At 41.6% G+C, this 26,101-nt stretch overlaps 1 protein-coding gene across 4 annotated transcripts in view; it reads right to left on the bottom strand.

Annotated features, from left to right (window-relative positions):
• SFMBT1 (Scm like with four mbt domains 1) overlaps nt 1-26,101 on the bottom strand; it is a 93,267-nt gene that overhangs the window by 6,000 nt on the left and 61,166 nt on the right. The window contains exons 5-23 of one of the 4 annotated variants that reach the window (XM_027640244.1): nt 25,667-25,761; nt 20,728-20,968; nt 20,197-20,285; nt 19,083-19,329; nt 17,486-17,583; nt 16,475-16,576; nt 15,419-15,569; nt 13,215-13,297; nt 11,200-11,326; nt 10,402-10,515; nt 8,988-9,030; nt 7,681-7,745; nt 6,095-6,234; nt 4,163-4,272; nt 2,301-2,476; nt 1,363-1,541; nt 927-1,172; nt 719-764; nt 294-410 (exon numbers count right to left, since the gene is read on the bottom strand). In XM_027640244.1, coding sequence (XP_027496045.1) covers nt 741-764; nt 927-1,172; nt 1,363-1,541; nt 2,301-2,476; nt 4,163-4,272; nt 6,095-6,234; nt 7,681-7,745; nt 8,988-9,030; nt 10,402-10,515; nt 11,200-11,326; nt 13,215-13,297; nt 15,419-15,569; nt 16,475-16,576; nt 17,486-17,583; nt 19,083-19,329; nt 20,197-20,285; nt 20,728-20,968; nt 25,667-25,761 — 2,330 coding nt within the window. In that variant the 3' untranslated portion in view covers nt 294-410; nt 719-740. The other 3 variants (XM_027640241.1, XM_027640243.1, XM_027640242.1) reach the window with 3 other exon arrangements.

Here is a 26,101-nt window from a genome sequence, read left to right as displayed (position 1 = left end):
TCATCTCCTAGAAAACAGGCTCCTGCCTTCATGGTGCTTGGCTGTAGGCATTCTTTGTATTTCTGGGATTCAGATACCCCACAGATCAAAACGCCCTTCACTGAGTGCTGAGAAACCTGAGAAATTCTCTTAACTCTCCTCTCCCAAACTGCTGTGGGTTGCACAGGTGTTTGTTTCCTCAGAACCCTACTGAAAAATTCAATCTAGTTTCTTCTCATGATTCCTTAGAGGATATGAAGCAAAGTGACAGATTCTACATTTTAACAGACAGAAAATGATACCTGGTCAAGGAAAATTCTCGCCAGTGGAGCACAGTCAGTGGATTTGAGGAATCGTACCACATCAGCCACGCTCCACTCCAGAGGGTTACTGTCCAGCTGCAGCTTTTCAGCAACTTCCATCTTTATGTCCTAGACGAGCCACCCAGCGCAAAAAGAATTCCCAGAATATTACATATGCCATGGACCAACGCTCCCATCTACTCATACTCAAACATTCAGCTGCCAACTAAAGGTCTAATAAGAGCTCAAACTGCAGAGGTTTCTTGGCCAGCAGAGATGTGCAGAACAGCCTTCTGCTCAGGGTAGAAGACAGTGTTACAGTCTGTCAGTGTTACAGACAGACAGGAAGGATCTAAACCCAGGATTTGGTCCACACCACGTCACTGCTCCGGTTGAACCAAGAGGAGTGCTAACAGCTGGAAAATGGGAAAGCTCACCATTCTGTCTACATCTTTCTGCCTAGTTCTTTATTACAGTCCTGTCCTGTAATAAAAATAATGATTTTTAATTACTCTGTAGTTTCACAATACCCTTTATGGGTAACAGTATTTTAAGAGAACACATGTACAATGGTTAACACTCCCAAGGTATTTGTGCTTGCCCAGCAATGAGCAAGCAGAAGCAGAATTCTAAATTCCTAGTTACCTTTGGCGAAGGAGGTTTATTTTCATCATCAGAAAAGGAAAAGGTCCTGAGCTTCCTCTTCCGCTTGTCTCGGTCCTGAGCCAGGGAATGAGACAGTTCACTCTGTGTGGGAGATGAGGACAGCGATTTCTTCTCTGATACCTCTGATTCTTCAAGCAGTTCATCTTGGTGCTCTGAGGTACTGTCCTCAGTCAGAGATTCCTCATCCACCTCATCCTGGTCATCCTCCTCTTCTGCCCCACTGCCCTGAAAGGTTCGGAAAAAAGAAAAAAAAGGCAATGAAATGAAAAGCAATGGGAAGTTTAGGACAAAAGCTGCAATTGCCACCCGCTGTCAGGTGTAACCCGAAGTCACAAGGAACTAACATTTGCTGTTTCAAGGGAAGCTGGTCAGAGATGACAGCCCGTGCCCATGAATGCTGTTGGCAGTGTCCTACCTGGGGAGATCCAGCTGGGGTGTTATCCACGGACGCAGAAGAACGTTTTTTCTTATGAACAAAAAAGTGTTTTCGCCTCTTCCGTCTTTTATTTGGTTTCTTCATGGCTACTTCCAGGTTACTGTGGCCACCCGGGGGCCTACCTATCCGCTTGTTTTTCCGCTTCCCATAATAGTGTGCTGCCAGGACAGAAGAGAGGAGCACCCTGTTGAAACGCACCTTCAATGTCACTAGTTATGTTTGTCCATCATCGGGACTGGAAAAATCAGTAGAAGGACATTTCCCAACAGGAAACCCAATTCTGCCCAACTTCAAAATCAGTGTGTCTATATTTTCCTCTTCAATTTGGTCTAAGGAACAAGAGTTATTCATCAATTTTGTTTGCCCTGTAAAGATTTGCTTCCTCCATCTCTGAGAAGTCCCAAATGATCTGATTTTATACAAAAATCATCAGTCAAAGATTTGGTCCAATTTAACTGCGCTTTTAATAATGTTTTGTAGTTTTTAAATATGGCCTCAATGCACTGTTTGTTCTCACACTGTCAAATGGTTAAAAGTCAGTTTACAAAAACCCTAAAAACTAAGAAAAGGGCTTGAAGGTGTATTTTGTTGCACAACAAATTGGTAAAAGCAACTATAATGCCACTTAAATTACAATGTTAGTCAGTTCTTGCCCCAGAAGTTGTCTTAAGAAGGTAAAGCTTTAAGCACACAACAAAAAGTTAAGCCATGGTTCTATTACTTAATGTAGAATCAATTTTTTTCTCCCCTACACATTGTCATGTGGATATTTTGTAGGTTTGTGCATGTAGAGCTTGAGCTGTTCCTTATGTAGGCAAAGCAATGTATTTTGGATTCCTTCTGGAGCCAAAACCAAAAAAAATTTAAAATGTAACACTCCAAGCTCCACCTCGTTATGAGATTAGTGAACTACTCACTGTATTTAGTCTTTGTCAGGACAGAGCAGTTCTCAGAACACTTATCCAGCACCATTTGAGGGCCGAAGAGGTTTGGACAACATTCCAGCTTGATGCATGTTTTCCTGCAGAAATCTGCCACCCGATCTGCCGTCCTCACAACTTCCACAGTCGCACGGTAGCTCTTGCCTTTGTATCTAGCATTGGAAATATGGTCATAGTTCAGGAATCTTCCAATTACCAGCAGTAAAAAAGTACTTCATTTATTGCTTTGAGATCAAACAGAGGAATCTGAGCAATGATGAACTCTGTGGAGTGCCAAGTCCAAGAAATAGGTACTCCTGTCTCTTATGACAGATCCCCAAATAAAGAAAAGCCACCACCAGAGGTGGCTGCAGCACCAAACACAGCAACACTGCCCTGTCAGTGACTACAAAATACCATCTGAGAGGACTGTTCCAGAGTTCAGATGTTTTGTTTTCTTTGCTCACAGATGGTTTGCTCTCTTTGCTTTTACGGGACTGCAGAAATTCCCACTGTGACATGGACAGCTGGTCACACAAAACAACACCAAGAGCACCCCCTGAGCTAATCATGGTAACAGCAGACAGCTTTTGGTGAGCCTCCTATGCACAGTCCATGGCAAGCAGATGGATTACTGCCACATTTCCAATCAACTTTTATCTAGCTGCTGAACAGTTCGCCAGGACAGTCGCTTGCCATGGCTCGACATATTGCTCCTGTTTGATTTAAATTAAGAAAAGATTTCATTTTGTTCACCAGCCTTGCCATTACCCTGACAGAGCCACTCTGTGCAGTATCTGCCAGAGCTGTTGATCATTTCTGCTTTGTTCTCCCAGCACAACTACAGCACATGCTGATATCTATTAGGGGTGTTTCAGGCCTCCAAGTATCTCGCTAATGCCTTGAAAAAAAGAGCAATATTATCATAGTCCAGAGACCCCTGGTGTCATTACTGTGGCAGGAGAAAGCACACAGCAACTTCGATGAAACTAAACAAATATTTTTTCCTTTATTCTTCAGCTACATCTTCTATTTACACTAATCTTTCATATCACCCTCCTATTGCCCAAATCCAGAGCAATCCTTCAATACACGGAAAGGTGTCTTTTTATACACAAATCGGATCCAACAAAAGATTTACTGACATGTTGAAAATTATGTAGGAAAGTGTGCTATGGCACATTGGGAAAATCTAATCTCTAGTATGCAAACACAGTGACCTAATTACAAAACCATCCCTAGACTATAAAGGAGTATCTGCACTTATCAAATATATGCAAATATGTTCAATGCTTTCTTTCCCTGCCACAAAATAATCTTGCAAAGAGGCTTCAACCCAAAAAGCTCAGCAGGAAAACTAGAGAGTGCTTTAGGGTAGACTGCTGTAGAAAAACTTCCATGCCAGGCCATTTCAAAGCACTGTTGTCACTTAATTTCTGAAGAATCTTCTTCCACTGAAAAATCTGAGTGGAAATGCCAAGGGAGCCTGAGAAGCCTCCCAAGCAGGATGTGCTTCTGCTTTAAAACACTGACAATTATCTTTGGGTGAATTAAATAATCTTAAACCTCACCTGCAGGTCTGTCAACATACATACACTGTTATACCAGTACCACACTTGACCACTGGCTGCTGGCATGCCAGTAGCAGGGTATGCCTGGCATATTATGGAGCATTAAAATGGGATGCACTTCACCAAGCACTCATCAAGAAATTTATAAAGAATTCAACATTTAATGGCTGTTGGCATCTTGATATGCTCTAAGCAATTTTTCCTTCTCTGAAATGTATGAAGTTAAAGCACACAGTGCAGAGAAATGCTACTGGGATCAACTAAATGGTGAACAGGACGACAATTTACTTGGCTTTTAGGGTCTCTCCATGTCCATGCCAGGCAGCCTCTTCGTCCAGCTGCAGCTCTCGCAGGACACGGCTGGGTTTGTAGGCGGCATTGATCAACAGAGTGAGAACCTACAGCGGGGGAGGGAAGAGCAGAAAGTATCTGTGAGTTATTTGTACAATTAATCTGTTTTAAAGTGCCAGGGTAGAATAGGAAATTACTCCTATTCATCTAAATTATCCAGCATCAAAGCACTCATTCACAGCAGGATTACAGATACCTCCTGATACTGCCAAAATGAACACTGAGAGCAGTCGACACTTCAGGCCTTGCCAACCTTCAGAATTTGTCTGCAGAGTCATGAGTGTATCTGGCAATTTCCAAGTCATTGCCCTTGAATTACACAGCACTAAATTAACGCCTGGGGCTGAATAACTACAAAACTTGCATAACCTTGGCTAAATCTAAGTGATTATCTTAGAGATTGTATGTCATGTGAAGATGTGCCAAAAAATGCTGCAGGATTTTGTTGCCTGCCAACCCCCACCACTTACAACAAAATCATTCTGCAGAATCTTAAGCTCTCATCTGTTTTGCTTTCATGAACCATGACAAGGTCTGTACTATAATAAAATGATAATTTCTCTGGTAATGTAAAATAACTTGAACTTGTGAATAGCCTGAAGTTAGGGAGGTAAGTACAAAACATGCACTCAAATTGTATTTCTTACATTCAGTATGTGCTTACTCCAAATCATTCCAAAACTGGGTGCATCAGAACCTTGACATTACAGACTTGCAGCTTCATTACTACTAATGTAGCAGTCCAGAAATAAAAAAAAAAAATTAAATATAGTGCAAGTCCAAACTCTCTCTAGGATTCATACAGGGAGCACGACTCATGACTGAAATGAATGTACCTAAGCATATTGGTTGAACTGTTAGCAACACTCAGCATCTGCACCTCAGCAGGATTTGTGCACACTTTCTGCTTTCAGGCAATGAAGCAGATTAAACCTTCAAGGTTAAATGAAGCTGCCACAGAATTTCACACTTGTTCTTCTGCAGTTCTTACATCAGAGTACCGAAACTCATGGAAAGGACGGGGTAATTTTCTGCATGCAAAAATGGACCTTTTTCAGTAATCAGCTTGACTCTTGACAACCAGACTCTTGTTTTACAGCATGTCTGATACAATCCTTGGTAGGGAAGGTAAAAATTCCAAAGATGTTGAGCCAATTCCTACTTTAAAAGTGATCACTTCATGAGAGCTCAAGTGGGCACATGCAGTTATGCCTTAGGAAATTCCCAGCCTCTCAGGTCAGATAATAAGCACCTTTTTGGAGATTTCAGAAAAATAATTATTGCATTAAAGTATCTGTAAATTTGCCGTGAAACACCTTGTGGAGAAGAGGCTCTCTGGCATTAAAGAAAGCCTCTGCCTCCCTCAATTACATTAAAAAGCAAAACTGCAATTTCACCTGATCTTTGTAAATTGTATCCCACTTGCAAAACAGAGAGAATTCTTTTAATTTTCCACTTACGGAAAATAGTTTGCCATTTCTACTGAGAAAATCTGTATTCCTCTGTTTTAACATCAACAGTGCAAACTGTAAAGGAATTTTGGGATTATCTCCAGCTAAATTCTGTTAATTAAATTTGAAGCATTTATTACAGCTATAAAGAGATACTGACTCCTTTGATTGTGGCAATTACAGGTTACACTGTTTTAACCTAAAGTAAAATTTAGCAGTAGAAGGCTGATTGTAACTCAGATAAATGAGAGGCTTTTACTCTTTCCAGCCATTCAAAGTATAAATCGTTCACGATTTATACTTTACTAGATGCAAAAAGACCCTCTTTAATAAATTCAAGCTGATAATGAGTAATTACCCATCTGTAATTAGAGACACTCAGTGTTTATGACAGGCCCACTCTGCACAACCATCTCACCTCTTTGAGCACAAGGACACAGTTCCCAGGTCCCACGGACTGGGGGAGCTCTGCAATCCTGCCCTTGTTCAGGTAAGGCCCCGAGAAGCACCGGTGGTTGAAGTAGATCTTTGGGCAGCAATACTTGCCATTAATTACCACTGAGAAATGAGAAAGCAAGGATTTAAACCCCATGCCACAACCTTCCCAGGAAAGAATCTTGCAATACTACAATAATAGTTCATCTGCTGTGAAAAAGGAGGGGAGAAAGTCTTGAGTGACGTGAATTTGGGGTAGTTTCTGTGTCACGTTTGCAATGACAGCATTAGTTATTCCATGTTGCCAAAATATTTTTCATACTTCACACCCATGCTTGCAAATTGTCAAACTATAGTAAATAAAGATGGTCATCCATCAGGAAAGAAACATTCCTTCCCGGCTAGTCTGATCCTTCATGGTATTACACCAGTGAGAACAGGAAAGACAAAGACAGTCCCAACTTCTTGGTAACAGAAGCAGTTCCTATACAGCAATTACAGATAAATTTTCCAGTCAAGTAATTATCTCTCCCCCAAAACTTCTGCCACCAGAGAAGCTGGCAAAATTATTCTACACAATTTATTCTAAATTGCAGTATAACATGGCTGTGCATTTTTAGACTCTTTTCCCTCAATGAGCAAACAAAAGATGCAGCAATTGATGAAGTGACCTTTGATGAAGCGACATCAAGCATTCTAAACCCATTAAATGGTTCAATGTTGCTCAATATTGAAGTGTAATACATGTTGCAATAGAGTTATGTGTAAAGACAATATTGTTTTACCTAGTGGTGTTGTAGTTTTCCTTGACTGATCAGTACTATCACTTAAAGATCTTAAATTCAGTAGTTTAAAACTGGTGGATAAATAAATGAAGTTAAATTTACATTATGACTCTATTAAAAGCCAATTAATCTGCTAAACAAGCACACATCATTTCTATCAACGCTTGCTTTGGGTGAAGCTTCAGATGTGCACTTCACTGTACAGAAAACAGCAGAGGAGGCACTTTGTTGCCAAATGGATGGATCTGTGTGACTGTTTCACCAGCAGATGTACTTATTCATCACACTCGTTCTTGCAACAGTTTAGAAAATGATTAGATTTTGCCATCTGGCACACAAAGCAGTTTACTGTTTGAATTGCTTTTGTTTATCATGATGATGAAGTTAACATAAAAAACAGACAGACCTGCTTCCCAAACTTAGAATCCAACCACTCAAGAGCACAGATGTAGTGTGCCTGTTTCTTCCAACATTATTAAACACAGCAGGGGACAATAAAAAGTCACCTGCATAGGTCACAGTACACATAGAGCTCCATGTATCCTCTGCTGGGGGGGCAACGTTCTGGTGTAGAAATCTCATTTCCAGGTTTAATGCACACATGAACCACAGGACACGAGTAATTACATGTTTTTGTTTGTTTCATTCTTTTTTGAAGTTCAACAAATCATCAAGGGATGAAAATCTTCAAGCCCTTTCCTCCTCTTCCCTCTCCTAAAAATGCTGAGCAGGTGAACTGTTAAGAGGATTTTGCCTTTGTTAGCCTGACCTCTGTGATCGATACCTGAGTCAGAAGAGTTCAGTTCCTGGTTCTTTAGTCCATCATGAACTGTCCTTGAAGACAAAATTCTGAAATGAAAAGAAGTAGTTTGGGAAAGGGACAGATGGTAAGGACAGTCACCACTCATACAGTTACTAAAAGACCACTACATTTTTTTTCCTTAGCTCCAGCTTTATTAATCTGCTTTTTATACCTTCCCTGTTTAACAATAATAACACGCAAAAACTACCCAATTCAATTTGGAAAGGACTTCTGCACTGCTACAGCCAGCAGCAATCCTTCCTTGCTTGAAGTCTATGGGCTACCATGGTGAAAAACACCACCAAAGCCACCCACAGGAGTTTACATTTCCTGCCTCCTCTTAACTTCCCATTTAATGGCACAAGGCAGTGTGGTCTTACCTTACACATTTTGAAAAAGTTGGATTTTAAACAAAATACAACCAAAATGACTCAAGTACTCTGGTAAGGATCCCAACAACAAAACACAGAAGAACAGTCTGCCCAGTATTTTAGGAGCAATGAAAACACTGGCAGCACTACTGACAGCTCTGTGCCTGTAAAGCTGTAGGAGTCAATAAAGCCAACTGGGAGGCATTCATGGAGCAGTTCTGAGCAGGCTCACAGGAACGAGTTTCATGTGCATGACACAGAGTTTATAGATGAATTGTAGATATTAGCAGAACTCTTCTTTTTTGGTTTGTCTGGGCCAAATTTAATCTGGGAAGGAGTGATTAGAAGTTCATCTACTAAAAGATAGCATTCACACTAAAGTGAATCCCTCTGATCAGCTGTGCAAAATCAGTTACATGTTAAGGCAGCCACATTTTTTAAGCATGTTTACAGTACAGAAACTGTATTATTTCAGAGAGGAATATTACCAAAAGGAAATACAGTAATTTTTCCTACTACTCACCATTAAAGAAAGGCTCAAACATGAATTTACAGTGTTAAGATGAGAGCAATTTTTTTTTAAATTCGCAATACAATCTTCTAAAAGCGAAAGACCAACAACTTCAACCTCAGAACTTCAATGGCTTAACCTGTTCAATAATTCAGCTCAGTTGCAACAGCATTGTTAAAAAACAAATTCCAAGCTTTCTATCTCTTCCTGCTGTAATGCAGGTCATTTTGAATATCAACAGAAACTACCAGCATTAACACAAATGGATTTAGAATCTTTCAACCCTCAGTAGAGCACTTCTGTAAAGCTAAATCTTCCCTAACACAGCATGATTTTCCAATTAGAAAAAGAGAAAAAACCCAAACAAAATCCTAACAAAAGATAAAAGCAAAAAAGCTGTTACTTACTGTTTTTCTGGTTGAACTACTGCAATTTTTTTCTGCTTGTTTACTGAAAGGAAGAAAAAAACATAAACAGCAAAGTATGAGAGGCAAACAAAAACATCTAGTACAAAAACTAGTGAACTCTTTTCTCCCAAGTGACACACCAGAAAGAATCCATGTTCCAAGTCACTGGCAGTGTCAGACAGCTGACCCATCTGCACTGGAGTAACTGGCCTAAGTAATTTGACAATAATTTAACTTCAACTTTCACTACAAATCCATTAAATCAAGCATGATACCCCCAGCCTTCCAGGAAATCTCACCTTTTTTGCATCTTTTATTTGCACCATAGCCCCTAAACTCTCTGTAGTACCCGCCAAAAATGAATTTTATGCTTTCCTTTTCAGCACCCAAGGGTCAGGTTGTTTGGCCTAACTTGCCACTTTACCAGCACAGCAACTTCAACAGTGTTTAACTTCGAAATGGAATGAAATCAGCAGGTTAGAAACACATATGACTTAAGCCAGTTGCTATAGAGGAAAACACTTGCAACTAAGTCAGTCATCAGGGTGATGGGTCCACTTGCTAATTCTGGCTTTCACAATCGGGTAATAATATCAAACAGGGTAATGCAACATATGCCTCTTCAAGTTTTGTCCCCAAAAAACTTCTGGGTTTTTTTTTAAAGTTTTTTTTTCCCTAATTAGGATCTCCTCTACTCCTCCTGTCCTTGGTAGTGCAGGCAGATTAGTTTCTCTTGCTTTGACTTGCAGTAAATGACAGCTCACTCCAATCCCTTATCTTACTTAATGAACATGCAGGAAATTCTTCAGTTTCTCCAACTCCCACTAAACTTTAATAAACAGAGCTCACTAACCAGTTGAGAGAAGACACTACCTTATGCTACTTAGTCATGTAGTTAAAACAGGTAGGATTTACTTTTCAGCACTTTGTCATTAAGGGATCATTACCCTCTGGCCCATTTAGAAAGCCAGTCCCCTTTATTTAGACTCCAGAATGCATACACACTCCACACTGGTTTGTTATGGCATTAATTTTACTTGAACAAGTGCAAGTGTAAAATCAGTATCAGGGTCAGACAGACTTCAAGAACAGCTTAGACAGAAGTAAATGCAGAGCATGGGGGTTTGTGTGTGTACACAACATACACGATTTCTTTGTTATGACTAATGGATTGTTCCCACAGGCTTGTACAGCCTGTGGGTCTCCAGCCAACACTGCTGTTTTGGAGTTGTTGTATGGCTTCCAATTGTACCCAACAGCCAGGGGAACACTTGTGCAAGGCACAGATTCTCTGTGCATGATGAATGTTTGCAAATGCAGTGGTGCCAGCAATAATTCTGCAGTAGCCTGCTCTGGAAGGTCTGCCCATCTCTATCCACCCAGGTAACCCCTGCAAACAGAGCAGAGCTGGTACCTATTGCTTTGCGAGGAGGCCTGAGCTGATATCCATTCGTCTCACACCAGCCCACTGGAAATATATTCATTGATTCCACACTCACTATGCAGTCAGGGACAGGCTTCTTGGAACCTGTTCAGTTTAGAAAAGGAAAAATTGAAACAAGTAATAAAAACCCCAATTTGGTTAATGCTTACTATATGTTTGCCAGTGAAGCCCCTTTTACTTATGGCATATCTGGGACACAGTATCAATCATTTATTCATCCCCTTTTACTGACCAGATTCTTTCCTGCCCTCATTTGCTTCCTCCTGAAGGCTGGAGATGGGAATTTGCCATCCACAGTTTAGCAGGGATGCACAGTGCATAGTAAGTGCATGCTGATGTACTTCCAGTCAAGAAATGGGATTATAAAAGAGAACAATCATAGGCCTACTCTATTTTAATGGGGAACCTCTGAAAGTTTTCTTCCTTGATCTGGTTAAAGCTTCCTTAGAATGCAAGTCACTGGTTTGTAAAACTGTTCCAAGGCCCTTGCTTTCTAAAAGACCCCAATCAGCACTTTGCACAGTGCACCAGCCCAGCACTGACACTGCAATGCACAAATGCCATTTTTGGCTTAAATAAGCAGTGCCAGCCAAGGCAAAGTGGAGACAGACAATGCAAGTGGGGTTTGCTGTTTTTTCACTGAGGAAACTGGAACTTGTTCCTATACTCTGCACACAGTGAGTATGCTCCAGATACACCTCAGGTCTGATGATGGCATTACAGAAGAACCAATGCAAGTGCTACTTGCTCTTCCCACATCAGGCTTACCCTCCAGCTGAAGCCAGAGGTAGGAATCTTTCAACTTGGTGACTGTAGCAATGCAAACTTCTTCAGGATCAACTGGGTTCACAGCCTCGAGCTTCATATTCTCTTTAAAGCCATGGTCAGAAGTTAACTAGGAGAAAGCCAGAACACTTCAGTAAGATACCAACTGTGTGTGTGTGATATGAACAGCCATGAACAGGAGCAATACAAAAACCTCAGTGCTGAACAACACAGAAAGATACTCAGGCAGGCAGAGAAGATTTTAGATAATTAGCACATTGAATATGAGATGCATTATGAACTATGAAGAATTTAAGTTAAAAAAACCTCTACAGACAGGACTAGAAAAGAACATATTCTCAAAAAATAAGGATGTTGAGACTCACTGGAAGGATTGAGTGCATTCTCAGCAATCAGGAATTCTCTGCTGCTTGCTACCCAAGTGATAAGTCTGACAAATAGTCTGACCAGGTTCTCTATTCCATCGTGTTAGCTTGGAAATCCACTTTACGTATGCAAATAACATTCCTGCCTCATCCAAATGAGTTCTGGCAGACAGCATAGGAAGCTTTAATTTTAAATTTTTTTGATAAGTAGGATCTTACTTTATTCACCAACTTAGTTCACATTTATTAAAAAAAAAAATCCCCCAAACGTACAAATGGATGTTTATCCAGCTCTGAAGCTCCTGAATTAAAGATAAGAAGTAGCAGCCAGACAGAGGACTCTTCCTCCCAGAGCCACTCTGCAACATAATTACAGGATCAATACATTATGAATTCTGGAACTAGCCTACAGTGATCAACTCTTCTCAGAAAGGGATAATAAATTCAATGACCTGTTCTAAGATGCCACAGCTTACAAGACAGAACAAGGGCAACAAGAATTCATAGCCAGCAACACCCTCTTCAAAAAATGGTAATTATTCATCTTAATTTCTCCCCTAAGCACTGCAATAGCCCAAGTATTGTAAATGGAACTGGAAAGCAGGTGTTTATAGAACCCTTTTCTGCTTGACAAGGTATTGTGCTTTGGGAGACAGCAATACTGTCACTGAACCAACAAAAGCCCAAAATGTTGCAAGTCCTTCAGGCACTGATTAATGTAAAATGATTATCTGGTACTAATTTAAGATGACTTGGTATTGATCAATACAATGGAATTAATTTTTCAAGCTGAAAGGATGGAAGATTGAAAGAGCACACTAAATAAATGAAAATAAAGTCTATTGAAAGGCCCTGTTTCCACAATTACAGGAGTGCAAACAATTGATGCTGTTCTGTGACTCTTCCACAGGCTCTTGCACATTTCAATTTCACAAAACAAACATTTATTTTCAATCTGCATTATCGCAACTGAAACATTTGGTCCACTGCTTCCTTATGCAGGGAACTGGCACGCACCTTCAGTTCACATACATTTATACTCTCTTATCTCTTCTGTTTCCTGAGCTATCCCAGGTAAGGTGTTAAGGCACTCAAATGTGTCCAGAGGAGGGCAACAAGGTTGGTGAAAGGGCTGAAGGAATGTCTTGTGAGGAGCAGCTCAGGGCTCTGTGTCTGTCCAGCTTGGAGAAAAGGAGGCTGAGGAGTGACCTCACTGCTCCCTGCAGCTTCCAGAGGAGGGGAAGAGGAGAGGGAAGTGCTGATCTCCAGTGACAGGACATGTGGGAATGGTTCAAAGCTGTGTCAGGGGAGGTTCAGACATGACATCTGGCAGCATTTCTTTACTGAGAGGGTGGTCAAACACTGCAACAGGCTTCCCAGAGAGGTGGTCCATGCTCCATCCCTGCCAGTGTTTAAGAGGCATTTGGACAACACCCTTTAACAACACTTTTGGTCAGCCCTGAAGAGAGTCGGGCTGTTGGACTGCATGGTCATTGTAGGTCCCTTTCAACTGAAATAGTCTATGCTACTTGGAAGGGCAATTTAAGTCAAAAACATGGAAAAGTTTCTTCTCCCTGGAATCAAGAGTGTCATTCACATAACACAAGAGATTTTTCTGGAAGAGAACCTTACCGAGGGGAAGCAGCTCTGGGGAGCGGCCTCAGCACCGCACTGTTTGAGGTAGTCTGCCCAGTCGAAGTCCTGCCCGGGGTAACCTAGGAGAAGGAAAAGCCAAGGGGTTAGAGTTTAACAGCCTGAGACTCCATTCAAACTGACATGAAACACAGAGCACTGAGATCTGTTCGGGCCACTCAGGTTTGTCAGCTGACAACAGCTTCCTCAGCCACCTGAGGGCAGCCACAGCAACCTGAACCGTGAATAAAGTACATCTGCCAAGCAGACAAGGGCAGCAATTCAAGCATGGGGAAGCACTCTCACCCTTTTGTACAGGGTACAGATGAAATTCAAGAAAGATTTCTGCAATTGCTGTTGTGTCAGCTCTGAAACTTTACTTTTCTTTAAAATAGAGCAGTCAAAATGTGCACAATATCAACATACTACTCTCTCAAAGATGTGCTGAACACTAAGTCATTAAAGAGAGCAGTCAGATGTGCCAAGAGGCTCATCAGGTTTGCCAACAGCTGTAGATCTGCACTTATGTTTGAAGGGAAGACTCTTAACAAGGAGGCCATCAGGAGACACAGTATCCTTCCAAGAAAAATTATCCTCTTCTTGGGGGAAATATTTGGCTTCCCTGTGATCTAATACAAGCAAATAACTGAAGGGAAGAGGGAGTAGAAGTGTGCTGCCATGTCAGTTTGAGGCTGGCAATAAATCAGCAAGTACACAAGTGCTGCAGTTATTCCACTCCCCTACAAGGGACACCTGTGACAATGGTTTAAGCAATCCAACAAAATCTCAAACCCAGTATAAGAATACAGCACTAACATGACAAACTAAACACACAAAGTTCAACCGTGCCATGTCTACACATATTTTAAATATGTGGGATGGTGACTCAACCACTGCCTTGGGCAGCCTGTTCCAATCTGTGACAACTCTTTCTGTCAAGAAGTTTTCCCTAATATCCAACCTAAACCTCCCCTGGCACAACTTGAGGCCATTTCTTCTCATCCTGTCACTTGTTACCTGGGAAAAGAGACCGATGCCCACCTGGCTACAACATCCTTCTTACAGGTAGTTCTAGAGAGCAAGAAGGTCCCCCCTGAGCCTCCTTTTCTCCAGGCTGAGCCCTCTCAGCCCCTCTTTGCAGGACTTGTGCTCCAGACCCTTCCCCAGCTCTGCTCCCTTCTCTGGACACACTCCAGCATCTCAATGTCTTTCTTGTAGTGAGGCCCAAAACTGAATACAGGATTTGAGGCGTGGCCTCACCAGTCCAACCTAAACTATTGTGACTTTTACCTCCTCAGAGAGGGCTGAACCACAGAAGGATCTATTTATTTTTCTCAGTTTTATCGGTCCCAGTAGGGCTCTTGAGACCTCACACAATTCAGAATGCCCACCATGTGCAAGGGACTACAAGAACAGGAACTTAAAATCTTCCATCAGCTCCAGTCACATGCCTACAAAGTGAGATTTCATTTTTCACATGCCAAATTCTGGGTAATGCTGGTCAAGCAAAGCTACTTCTTGTATTTTTTCCTACCTGAAAGGCAGGAAACAAACATCCTATGGTCATTGCTCCTCTGATGTAAGGAGCAACTAAAACAAAACATTCTGAATTCTGAGATGGTGAATCAGAGAACTGACTCCCTGGTTTTACAATACCACTGACATTTCCACTTTGAGAAAACGAATAAATATTTCAGCAGCTGAGGAACACTCCCCTATTCCCTTATGTCCCGAAGCAATGTTTCAGCAATCTGCTACAGTGCCTGATAGGTCCCTGATAAAAAAATAGTTCATTAACTTCTAAGTGATAAGATATCCTAAAAATATTATAAAATAATTATAACAATGTTCCATTCTGACCAGAAGCAAAAATCCAATGCAAAGACTACAGGCTTCTGATATCATGTTAATTAAGGCTGAAACCAACATTACTTTCAGCCCTGGAACACACACACCACTCGTTCCAGTGTTCAGGTTTTTATGCACGACCAGCGTTCCCCAGCCTCTCTCATCTTCCCAAATCCAGGCTTAGACCCAGGAAACTTCAGTTTCACTAACTCAAAGCTCCTGTTTGTCAGAATCTGATCTTTCTTGTTCTACTACATGTAACTGTGTTGCAGAAGTGCTGTCCTAAACAGAGCAGTGGGGCTGGGGACCTGCTCCCTTCGGAGCGGGGTGAGCACGACAGGGCTGCACAGAGGTACCTGGGGGGGGACTGAGGTTCAGGCCGTTCTTCAGGCTCCACTGCACTGGGAAAATCCCGGCACTGTTGACATGACAAATGTAGGACTGGCTGCTGGGACGGTCTGGTCTCAGGTCATCAATTTCTATCATGAAATATTTGTCATTGAACACCTGGAGTCAGGCAAAAGAGAACCACGGGGTCTGGTGAGTAGCAGGTTCTGATCTACTGCTACTCCTCCCTCATTTTGTTAACTTTAGTAAACAGCAATATTGTATGATATTAACTCTTTATCTTGAAATACTGCGAGGATTAAAAAAATTAAAGGAGAATCTATGGGATTTATAAACCAGTGGTTTCCTCTGCATTATCCAGAAAGTTAACAAATATAAATAATAAAAGTTAATGTATAAGCACTTTAAAATTAGGTGATCAAGCACTACATGAAATTTTCTCATGAAAAATACAGAGGAATTAGTATCTGTGGTCTTCTTACTATTCTATAATAACAAACTGCTTATTTCAACAAGGCTGTGTCCTAGGATGGACTGTCACAAGTAAACCCACTCCACTGCTGATGTAAACAGAAGCAGGGTAAGCAAATAGCAAGAAAAGTAAAACCTGATTATGTCGGGAGAGTTTTCATTTCAACTTTTAAATCTGGTCATCTAAATGTCATAGGTACATAGTAATGACAAAATGTCATATCTACATAGCAATGACACAACTTTTGCACAAAAAAAAAAAAGATCAAAAATCTGTCTTCCACTGGATTCTCAGATTATAAGAGATTATATCAATTTTAATAACCTGGGTTTGACGATTCTAGTAATTTGATCTTTTAAGCTTGTACCTTTATGGAACTTTTCCCCTCTATTCAAATGCAACGGCTTCACCATCAGCAGCTAAGATGCTTTATCATGGCAGCCTGTCCCCCGAGGGAGACATACAAAATACTTCATTTGGAAACTAGTTCAAGATTTTAAGATAATCAGTTAATGAGAATTCCCTGAGCATTTAAGAACAGAAGTTGTAGTAGTACTGAATCTTAGCAGGACTAGTTTAAGAACGCTGGTACCTTAAGAACTGTAGCAGGAGAGATTACAAAAGGAGCCATTGGATCCACAGCTTCCAACTTCATGCCTTCAGAGAATGAATGCACTCCAATCACAGGTTTATCCTGAAAAATGAGGTGTCAGTGTGATTACCTGCCTTTCTCCATCAAAAGAGAGACATACCTTGCATAAATCAGCTGAAAAGGATGACTTAAGTTTTTATTAGCTCATTCTAAGAAATCAACCTGTTGGAAGAGCAGCAACTTCCCCAGGTGAAAAGGTCAACAATGACCTCTGAGACTGTCAGTCTTCAGTGAGTTTTAGGAAATTGAGGTCCTGCCATTTCCTCCTCTGACATTCTCCACACAGAAACAAGATTTGACAATACAAGGTGGTCTGGTAAGTCAATAGAAATGTTCTGGGGTTTGTTCCTCTAACTTTTAGCACTCCTCTAACCACTCATGAGCTACACTAAATGAGAACTATACAGCCTCAGTTTTCAGTCTAACAAAAAACTTGCAGAACAGGGCTCCTTCTTCAGAATTATGTATATCCTGCTCTATGTATAACCCAATAAATTCAAGAGCTGCAGCACCTCCTCTTCCATTCTGCTTACAAGTTCAAACAAAGCTGAGAAAAATGAATTAAGAACTTAAATTTACATTCCTATTTCTCAAAACATGTTAAGATTTTATTATTATTATTATTATAAACAATTAGACTGTTGTAATCCAACAATCTGTAGTGTCCTCCAGAAGGACACTAATCTGCAAGACCAAAGTGGGCAAACAACTGGAGATGCCTTTGTAAAGCATCAGAATTGTGATGGGTGCATTGTCTAACTTACCAAGAATCGACAACAGTATGATTATTTTTTATTATCCCCACATTTTTAAACTAGAGGGAGAAAGGAAATAAATTTTAAAAACTAACAAAACAAAACAGGGAAAGAATTTTAAGTAAGTGACTGACTTCCCTGAATTGTTTCTTAGGAATATATCATTTTCATGGTATCATCAACAGCATTAAACTACCTTAAAAAGATCTGTAGGAACGGATGACTCCTCCTCCTCCTCTTTCACCTTCTTCAGGATCTCTTGCCAATCTGCTTCACTCCTTAAGGACCTAATGGCTTGAGGAAAGAGAGAGGGAAAGAATGAATAAAGTCACCTTCTTTTCCTTCAGATACAGAGTAATAAAGCCAAGAGTTTGATTTGTGCTCCTCTGAATTCTTATCTGCTAAATTCTTATCTGTTCAGAACCTGTGCAAATGCCTTCCTTCTCAAAAATGTACTGTTTTCTTCAACATTTGCCTTTCTATGAAGAGGAACTGAACAAGCAACACTGTATCACCCATACACTGCCCAGTCTGCTTTTTCTGAGAGAACAGAGATCACATCAACACCAAGGAAAACTTCTGGAGAAACATATGACCAGAAAACAAATCCCCAGCTGGATAATGCCAGCTGGTTTTACGCTTAACCAAGCAGAAAGTTCAAGAAATGTTCCACAAGCCTGTTCCAGATGTATAAGTTACTCCTTTAGCATCTGCAATTGCAGGCCACACACCTCTGACAGAAGAGAAACTACTCATAGCAGTGCCATCGTGCACAAAAGATCCCTGGGAGTGTCTCAAAGCTCTTACACAGATACAAAAAGGAAACAAATCCAGTAGCTAACTAATATTTTTAAAAGACACTAATCACTTAAATAGTGCTGTGGAATCCCCCCATCTGGTGTTTGGCAGTGATTTGGCATCTCCCTGTTCACAATCCTGATTTCAGCAGAGATTGGTCAAGCACTAGTAAAAACAGATGCTCAGTCATTCCAACAGGATTGGTTTGGTTTCCTCAGCATGATTTCCTCTTGCTGTGAGGGGAAAACATTAACGAAAAAAAAACACAACAAAAACAACTGTTCTAAACAACTTGAACTTCTTCAACTAGTAGCACTGAGTGTGCCAGAACCTTAAATGTACACCTGCAGAAAGGCTTTAGGGTAATGCTCAACATTTTCCAGTTTTATCCCAAGGTTTCCCTTCATCAGGAAACGTTACATCACTGCTCAGCTTGTAAGTCAACCATGTGTGTTTCTGCCATTTTATGCCCCAGTCCTTTGAGGACCAGCCCTGACATGAAAACTAAGCCACCTGTCCCACCCTCTGCCTCAGTTTCCACGCACTCATTCCTTTTTTTAAGGGATATTTTCATATCTTTAAACAGTGTCTAAATTAATCCAGTGGACTTGAGGGTCACAACTGCAAAAGCTCCTGTTGAGCAGCACTTCAAAACCTTTAGACTTTCTCACCCCCAGTAATACAAACCTAATAAAATTAACAGTGAAGGCAATCCCTTCCTCAGTTCCTCCCTTTCCACAAACAGGTGGAAAGTTTTGACAGGCAAAAGCCATTTAACACCTTCTGAATGACTGGGTGAAAAGTCTTGAAGGATTATTTTTTTTTCCACTTAGATTTTATTAGGTACAATACTTGTCAGATCCCACAGTGATTATGTGACCACCATGTGCACTCAGAGGGCAGATTCAGAGCAGTAAAGCAGCATGCAGCATTCTCTACCCTCTGATCATCAAATAAAATATGCTAATATACAAAAAATAGATGTTTTGAAGTACCTAAAGGTGGTTGCAGGCTATATCCATGCTGGGCTGCCCAACCCACTTGGTGAAGGAAAGGGTCCAAGTAGAACAGCCACTGGTCAAATTTGTCAGAATCCTCCAGTCCTTCATATCTCAACTTCAGTCTCCCCCCAACATTTTCTACCACGGTGACTATCCAGGCTTCCAGGGAATCCCGGATGTTTTGCAGTTCTAGTCGGGAGCCTGGTGCAATGAGATCCAATGGATTTTTCCCTCTGTGAAGCTACAAAAAGAATACAATTATTCTGCACAACAGAACAAAACGAAGCCCATACTTCCACCTCTTTACACACTTCTTTTTTTTTCATAAATAAAGCATGAAAACAGAAGAAATACATGTCTCTTACTAACACGAGACAGAAATGACAATGTTCAGAATCACTGCTGTTTGCATCAGAGGTTCCTCACTGCCTGTGGATGCAGTCACACATTTCACTTACATCCTCATCATCATTGTCAGAGGCATTATCACTTATGTATTCAAGGTTCAAAGGAAACATGTATAACCTCTTTCTAAAACTGAGTCATCCAGCTACAAAGATGACTAGACAGAAACACAGCAAGACAGAAATGTTAGCTGGAATGAAGATGTCAGTGGCATTTTCAAGAAACCATTACGTTCTGCACTTCATAACTGTGAGGTGTAAATATTGTTAAAGTGCAGAGGAGGGGATAAAAATTTGGTTCTTCACTAGCAAGGATGCAATATTTAAGTAAAACAATAACCTGCCCATTAGTAAAAAACCCAAACAAAACAAAACAATCTCAAGTGAAAGGAGTCAACTGAGAAAGGGGGTAACATGGAAGAGCAGAACTGGAGGAAGACTGAAACCTAAGGGAGTTGAAGATCTTTCTTTTGATAGGATTAAGGAAGATCCCAAACCTGCAGCAACAGATATGTTTCAGGGCAACACTAGCAAAAATAAATAGTCTAAATAAGAAACATTAGAGAGTGGAAGGCTATGGTCAGCAGCACATTACAATGCTCCCTAAACTTAAACAGGGAACTGACAATCCAAATAGTGGTTCCCCTAATGAAGAAGGGGAAGGCCAAGACAAAGACCAAGATGCAGCACATTGCAGGACTCACCCCCTCGAGTAGGTTGGCAGGAGCACTGCACGCTCCCTTCAGCACCCGCTGAAGGAACTCCTCCTGGTCAGGTATCTTGTCCTTGATACCTGAAAAGTGAAGAAAAAAAGACTGTGATTCTTCTTGCCAGATAAAGATTATTCAGCCACGAGATGTTATCATACCCTTGTGCTGCCTAATTCAGAAGAATCTGCCATGCACCAGTAACATCTTAAAAAAAGAAAAAACAACAACATTTTTAAAGGAAATGGCAAAGCAGTAGATTTTGGTGGGTGATAATTAAGATAATCACAAGCCTCTGTAAGAATTAGTTCTGAAAGTTCTGAAATTAACCTTACCCCTCTCTGGTGAAGGAGCAATCTCCTAATGTAAGCCATGGGATGTCAGGAAAACACAGCAGATAACCTCAGCTTGCCCCCACAACACCACCACCCGCAGACACCAGCAGCCCTGCAGGCTGCCTGCCAGGCTGCCACAGGACAACAGCACACTTTTGTATGTACCCCCTGCTTCTGCACACAGAGCTGATACCTTCAGGCACTTTGAGGATCTTCTTGTTCTGCTCACACCAGCCGATGGGGTGCAAATCAGCCGTCAGGATGTCGCACCAGAAGTCAGCCTTGCGGTCCTCCCCGTACCCATCGTAGCGCAGCAGCAGCAGCTGCCCACAGGTAGTGATGATGGTGGCTACCCAGTAGGTGTTCTGGTCAGACTTGACAGCGACTTCCAGCTTCATTCCAGGGGCAAAACCATTCTGCAAACTTGTATCCACCTGAAGAGGAAGATCATCACATCTGAGCACCTCCCAGAAACTTTGCTGAACAACAGGGGGAACAGTTTAGACACGTTCATTAGCAAAAAACCTCATGGCAAATTCCATCCAGTGTCTTCAGAGAAACAACTTCATCACATTATGGGATCCAAATTGGAATGAACAGAATCATCCTTCATGAAATCTTTGCATTTCAGAGTATCTTTTCAACCTTAAATCAATACCTTGCCATTCATGTTCCTGCCCTGAACAATACCTCCCTCATCACTGAAAGCCTTTCCTGCTCAAAGCTGGACTGTCAAGCTCAGCAAAACTAAACGCCCAACTCAGGATCATGACTTTGACTTGTTATGTTAAACTGTGGCTTTCAAGGTCTTTGGACAAAGAGCCTGTTTAAAGTACCTACACATGCTTTAGGTAACAATATCAGCATCCCTTTCATCCTCTAAGAACTCACAAACTGCAGAATAAGGATTTTTAATGTCTCTATCCAAGAACCTAAATAATTCTGTACCTAGCATCGCTCCATAAATTGCATGGAACATAATCAGTATTTGTTCTTGAGTTAACTCATGCTTTGACACAGTAAAGCACCAAATGCTGAGTGCTCTGCGTGTACGTGGGTGTGCTGTGGGCAGGTGAGGAATCTGACTGCACAGTACTGACGCTGAGATGTGACCTTAAAAAGAGAAGGCAAAACAATAAGTTTCTCATATCCCTACCTTCTCTTAGCTCAAACAATCCTGAAAGAGCAGAAAGAGCCTCTTCTGCTCTCACTGTAGTCCAGGGCCTCAGTCCTAATTAAAACTCTGACATGTCAATCCCCTCTTCCCAGCTGACTGTAACTGGTGTTTTCTTTCTTAAGTGGTCCCAAGTTCCATTTCCTCTTTGAATCAACGGCAAGAAAGGCTTTCAGTATGATGCAAATGGAGCAGACACTTTCTGGGGTATTTATTCCCAGTTCTGCACTGACAGTTCAGTAACTGCCATAGCTATTACAGTCTCATCAGCCAGCACGTACTGGTTTGCTAAAAATAAAACTAAGAGAACCACATCAGAAAGAAAAGCATATGCCTCTGTTAACTGTTCACATCCTTCAGGTTAATATCCTTCACTTAGAGACACCTCTTCTTGAAAACATAATCAGCAGGTTCCAATACCTGCAGGCATCCTGAAGTGGTATTATAGAGGGTGACTCTTAAAAAAGACAGTTGTCTTGATGAAGAGACATTCCCAAAGACTTCGTATTCTGGTTCCCAAGGGACAAGCCTTGAGCTCGACACAAAGTGTGAGGAATTGGGCAATCTGTGCAGCTCTCTATACCCGACCTTTCAGCAAAGCCCCACGGCAGAGAGAGTTGCAATCAAGGAACCCAAGAGCAGCAGAAGGAGCTTTCCCTGCAGCCAGGTGCGTTTTCCTAACGCCGGCAGGGATGTTCCCTTGGGATGACAGCGCAGACTGAGCAGCTGTTCGCGCCCTCTCCTGGACACCGCTGAGCAGTTCAAAGCACAACACTCGGTTTTTCCAGGCGGGCTGAGGGACCAGGGCAGGCTGGGAACATCCAGAGGATTTTCTTTGGAGCAGTGGGTCGGAGAGGGCAGCCTGTTGCTGCACACACGGCAGGCTGAGGTGGCCAGGAGCACTCAGTGACTGCACTGCCCAGGCAGCTCCCACCACTCCTTCCCAGAAGGTCCTATCCCCCCATCTGTGCCACGGCACAGGCCAGAGCTGGGGGGCCAGCTCAGCTCAGGAGAGTGATAAAGAACAGACACAAAGTATTAAGAGCATGCAAGAACACACAGCAAATAAATGTGTTCAGACGATGCTGAACCCCAGGTTATTTTTAATACATGTTAACACATGTATAGAAGTAGCAGAGAGGAATTAAAATAGAGCATTCAACAATTCTAGACAAAGTGTAGACTTAGGGGGGATGACAACATTGGCATCCAGTGCAGCTCTAGGTTTTTGCTAAGTTCTTTCTTCTGCTACACTGTAGGTAAAACAGTCAATTGATCTCAGTATTGTTCAATTTTGAAAATGCTAACAAATTAAACATTAGAACATGCTTAATTTGAGAAGTAGCTTACATTTTCCAATGCATCTTGCTTATAGCAAGGAAAAATTCTGAGAATTAATATAAGCAAAATATAAAAGGTCTTCTCTCTCATCTAGCTTTGCTAACACTGACTATGTAACAATAGATTACATTTTCTTAATGTGAACATGTACTCTCTCCTACAATGCAGGCCAGGTATTTCTGACTTGCTACTCATAATGGGAGGTCACAGTCTCACTGCTTCAGTATTTAAAAAGAACCAAACAAAACCCTTAAGATTCTATCTAAAATGTATTTATATTAATTAATTAATTTGTTATATACATTCGTTTGCTCTTGTGCCAAGACTATTCTTCAGCTTAGATTTTTCCACTCTGCTTTGTTGAGAGTACAAAAGTATTTCCTTCTTACCTGTCCTGACAGTGGATCATTAAATATGTCATTCTTCAAGTCAAGTAACTCACAGCACCCATTTCAACTGGAGGGACCACCAGTCACTGGCACAGACACATCAGTGCCTGTATGCTCTCCACTGGAAATCACTCACCTAATGTACCCTGGAATCACCCTAACCTTTTCTTAGGGTTTTGTCACACAGACAGGCTGTCACTCTCCACTGGGAGGCAGTGAGACTCTCCTCCTCTACCTTTTCCAACACCTTACCTTCTAATGGACAGCAGAAACCCCGAGCATGTGACCCTGCACTCCTGCATTTCTATTAACAGCACGATCCAGGTGATGTGACACTGATGTAAATACACTCCTCTCTCTGCTTGTCAATTCACTGTCAGCATTGACTCCTCAAAATTTTATGCCAATCTTATTACAGAGAACATCAACACTCGTGTCTGGACAAATTCTAAGGAACTCTGCTAACAAATGCCTGATAGTTCTGTTTCTGAACACGCAGGAAGCTATTTCCACACTCACTGATGACCCCTTGCAGCAGTCCTGGCCCCCCAAGCCCCCAGGGCAGCAGGACAGGGGGCTTTGCCCACACCTGCTCACTAAACCACTCTCCACCACAACGTTACCTGCACCAGCAAAACTGCCCTGTGCTCCTCACATGTAGGGACTAATAACAATTATAAATGGGGATTTTTTAAAGCTAATTGTATTTTTACCAAGCATGGCCACAGCCAGCTTGGTGACACAGCTGGGCTGGCACAGGGGTTGCAAGTCTTTCAAAGCCTGTCTCTTGCTAATTAACAAAATGCAGCTATAATATTAATTCAGTTGGCCACCACTGTAAAGCTGGCATTACAACTAGTTGTATCATATCCAAGCTATGACAGCAGGCTTCCTTAACAGAGATCCTGTCAGGTAAACCACATCAGAGAACAGACCACTCCTCACGCTCCTGCAAAATGCCCTTGCTCTGGTTCTACTCTGGGCCCTCAGCGTGGGCTGCATGGACATCATCACTCTGAATAAGCTCTCTCTTGCCACAGCCTCAGTACACTAAGGAAGAACAAAGCAAGTAGAGGCCCCTTCCCTTCAGAAAGGAGATACCTGAATGTTTATTTTGAAAAAAAAAAAAACAACAACGAAAACCTTACAATTACATCCCACTCTACAGAAGAGCTTCTGTGAAGTCTGTGCTTACTCTGCATCTTCACTACTAACACAACTGCCATATTTGAACAGATTGTTTAATGTTTTGCACTTCTGCAGGTCACCTTTGGATTCCTGTAATCCTTCATGAACAGATCTCAGTCCGCTTTCCCCCTGATTTAAGTTTCCAGTACAGAAAGTCATGATACTGGATCCAAAGCCTGAGCACCATGGGATGCTTTCCAAGCAATGTGTCACACAAAAGTCACTACCCTCACTGACATGGTAAAAGACCCACAGGTAATCTTTGAAAGACTATTAAACAGTAACTTTAGTAAAGAACTGGATAAGGATACAGGCTGGCAGTCTGGAAGGTGTTTTAATTGTTGGAAGAGAACCAACAGGTTTGGACACCAGCCCTATAGAGCTCACCTTCACTGATGACCCAGTACAAGCAGGCAGATTTCACATTCAGATCCCACCCAATGGGACAGGGTGTTCCAGGACTCTACCATCAAACATTTGATTAAAGATGTCCAAGGGCAAAGACAAGGGCTTATCAAGACTTCATCCTATCCATTAAGCCTGTGATCAACAATTATCCTAATCAGTTTTCTAACTACTACAGCCAAGTATTTGGCAGAGCTATTATTTTCTCCTTGAGATTCACCATTAAAGACTTCTTTGAGAGCACATTTGAATTCTGCTGTTCAAGAACTATTCTGCCACCAGCTTTTCTACAGCAAGTCCTCCATAGCAGCTGTCCAGTAGCACCACAAGGAGAAAGAGACTGGCTATTCTGAGCTTCTTGAGAAAAATCAAGCTTATCCTCTGGTGCAGAAAAGACTAAGAGCTCCTGAACTTTCAGCACTTGTGGATGGGGTTACCCTGTACTACATACAGAGAGGAAATGAGAAACAATAATAAAAAGGTTAAATTCCTCATTTCTCTTTACTCTAAGAAACATGATTTTAGTTAGTCTTCCAGATCTGAAAGCATCAGCATATTCAAAGAAACCCTAAACATTCAGTGTATCAAAAAACCAACGCAGGACATGATAAGCAAACACACACACCCTTACTCACATGTTTGAAAGATCCATGGGGGGCTGCAGTTGCTCCTGTGTCTTCTAGATACTCATCCCAATTGAATTCCATTTCATCCACACTGGAACCAGCATCTGAAAGAGAAGCCAAACACCTCTAATTTAGCAACCTGTTGGCTTAAGTTTTAGGCTACTACAAACCACAGCAAAGTCTGCTTCAATTCCAAATGACTGAGTACACAAGTGTGTGTCAGTTATACATTTCAACAGACAGACAACACAATCTGGCCTTTCTTTGTATGTGAGCAGCACTCTTAAGTTGGACCTGGTCTGAAAAACAGTGAAATCCTGGGTTTTGGTTAAGCACAGATTGCTTACAGTTTGTGAGGGGAGAACACAGGCAGAAGAGCTCTGTGTTTGTATCAACAAATATCAGAGACTCAAAACTTTGGGCACATTGGACGGTTAGTGTATT

This window comes from Corapipo altera, unplaced genomic scaffold (genome assembly GCF_003945725.1).
Source record: "Corapipo altera isolate COAL_440 unplaced genomic scaffold, ASM394572v1 55, whole genome shotgun sequence".
NCBI classification, from domain to species: Eukaryota; Metazoa; Chordata; class Aves; order Passeriformes; family Pipridae; genus Corapipo; species Corapipo altera.
Note: the sequence above shows the minus strand (reverse complement) of the source record. Positions and strands in the feature narration are given on the sequence as shown.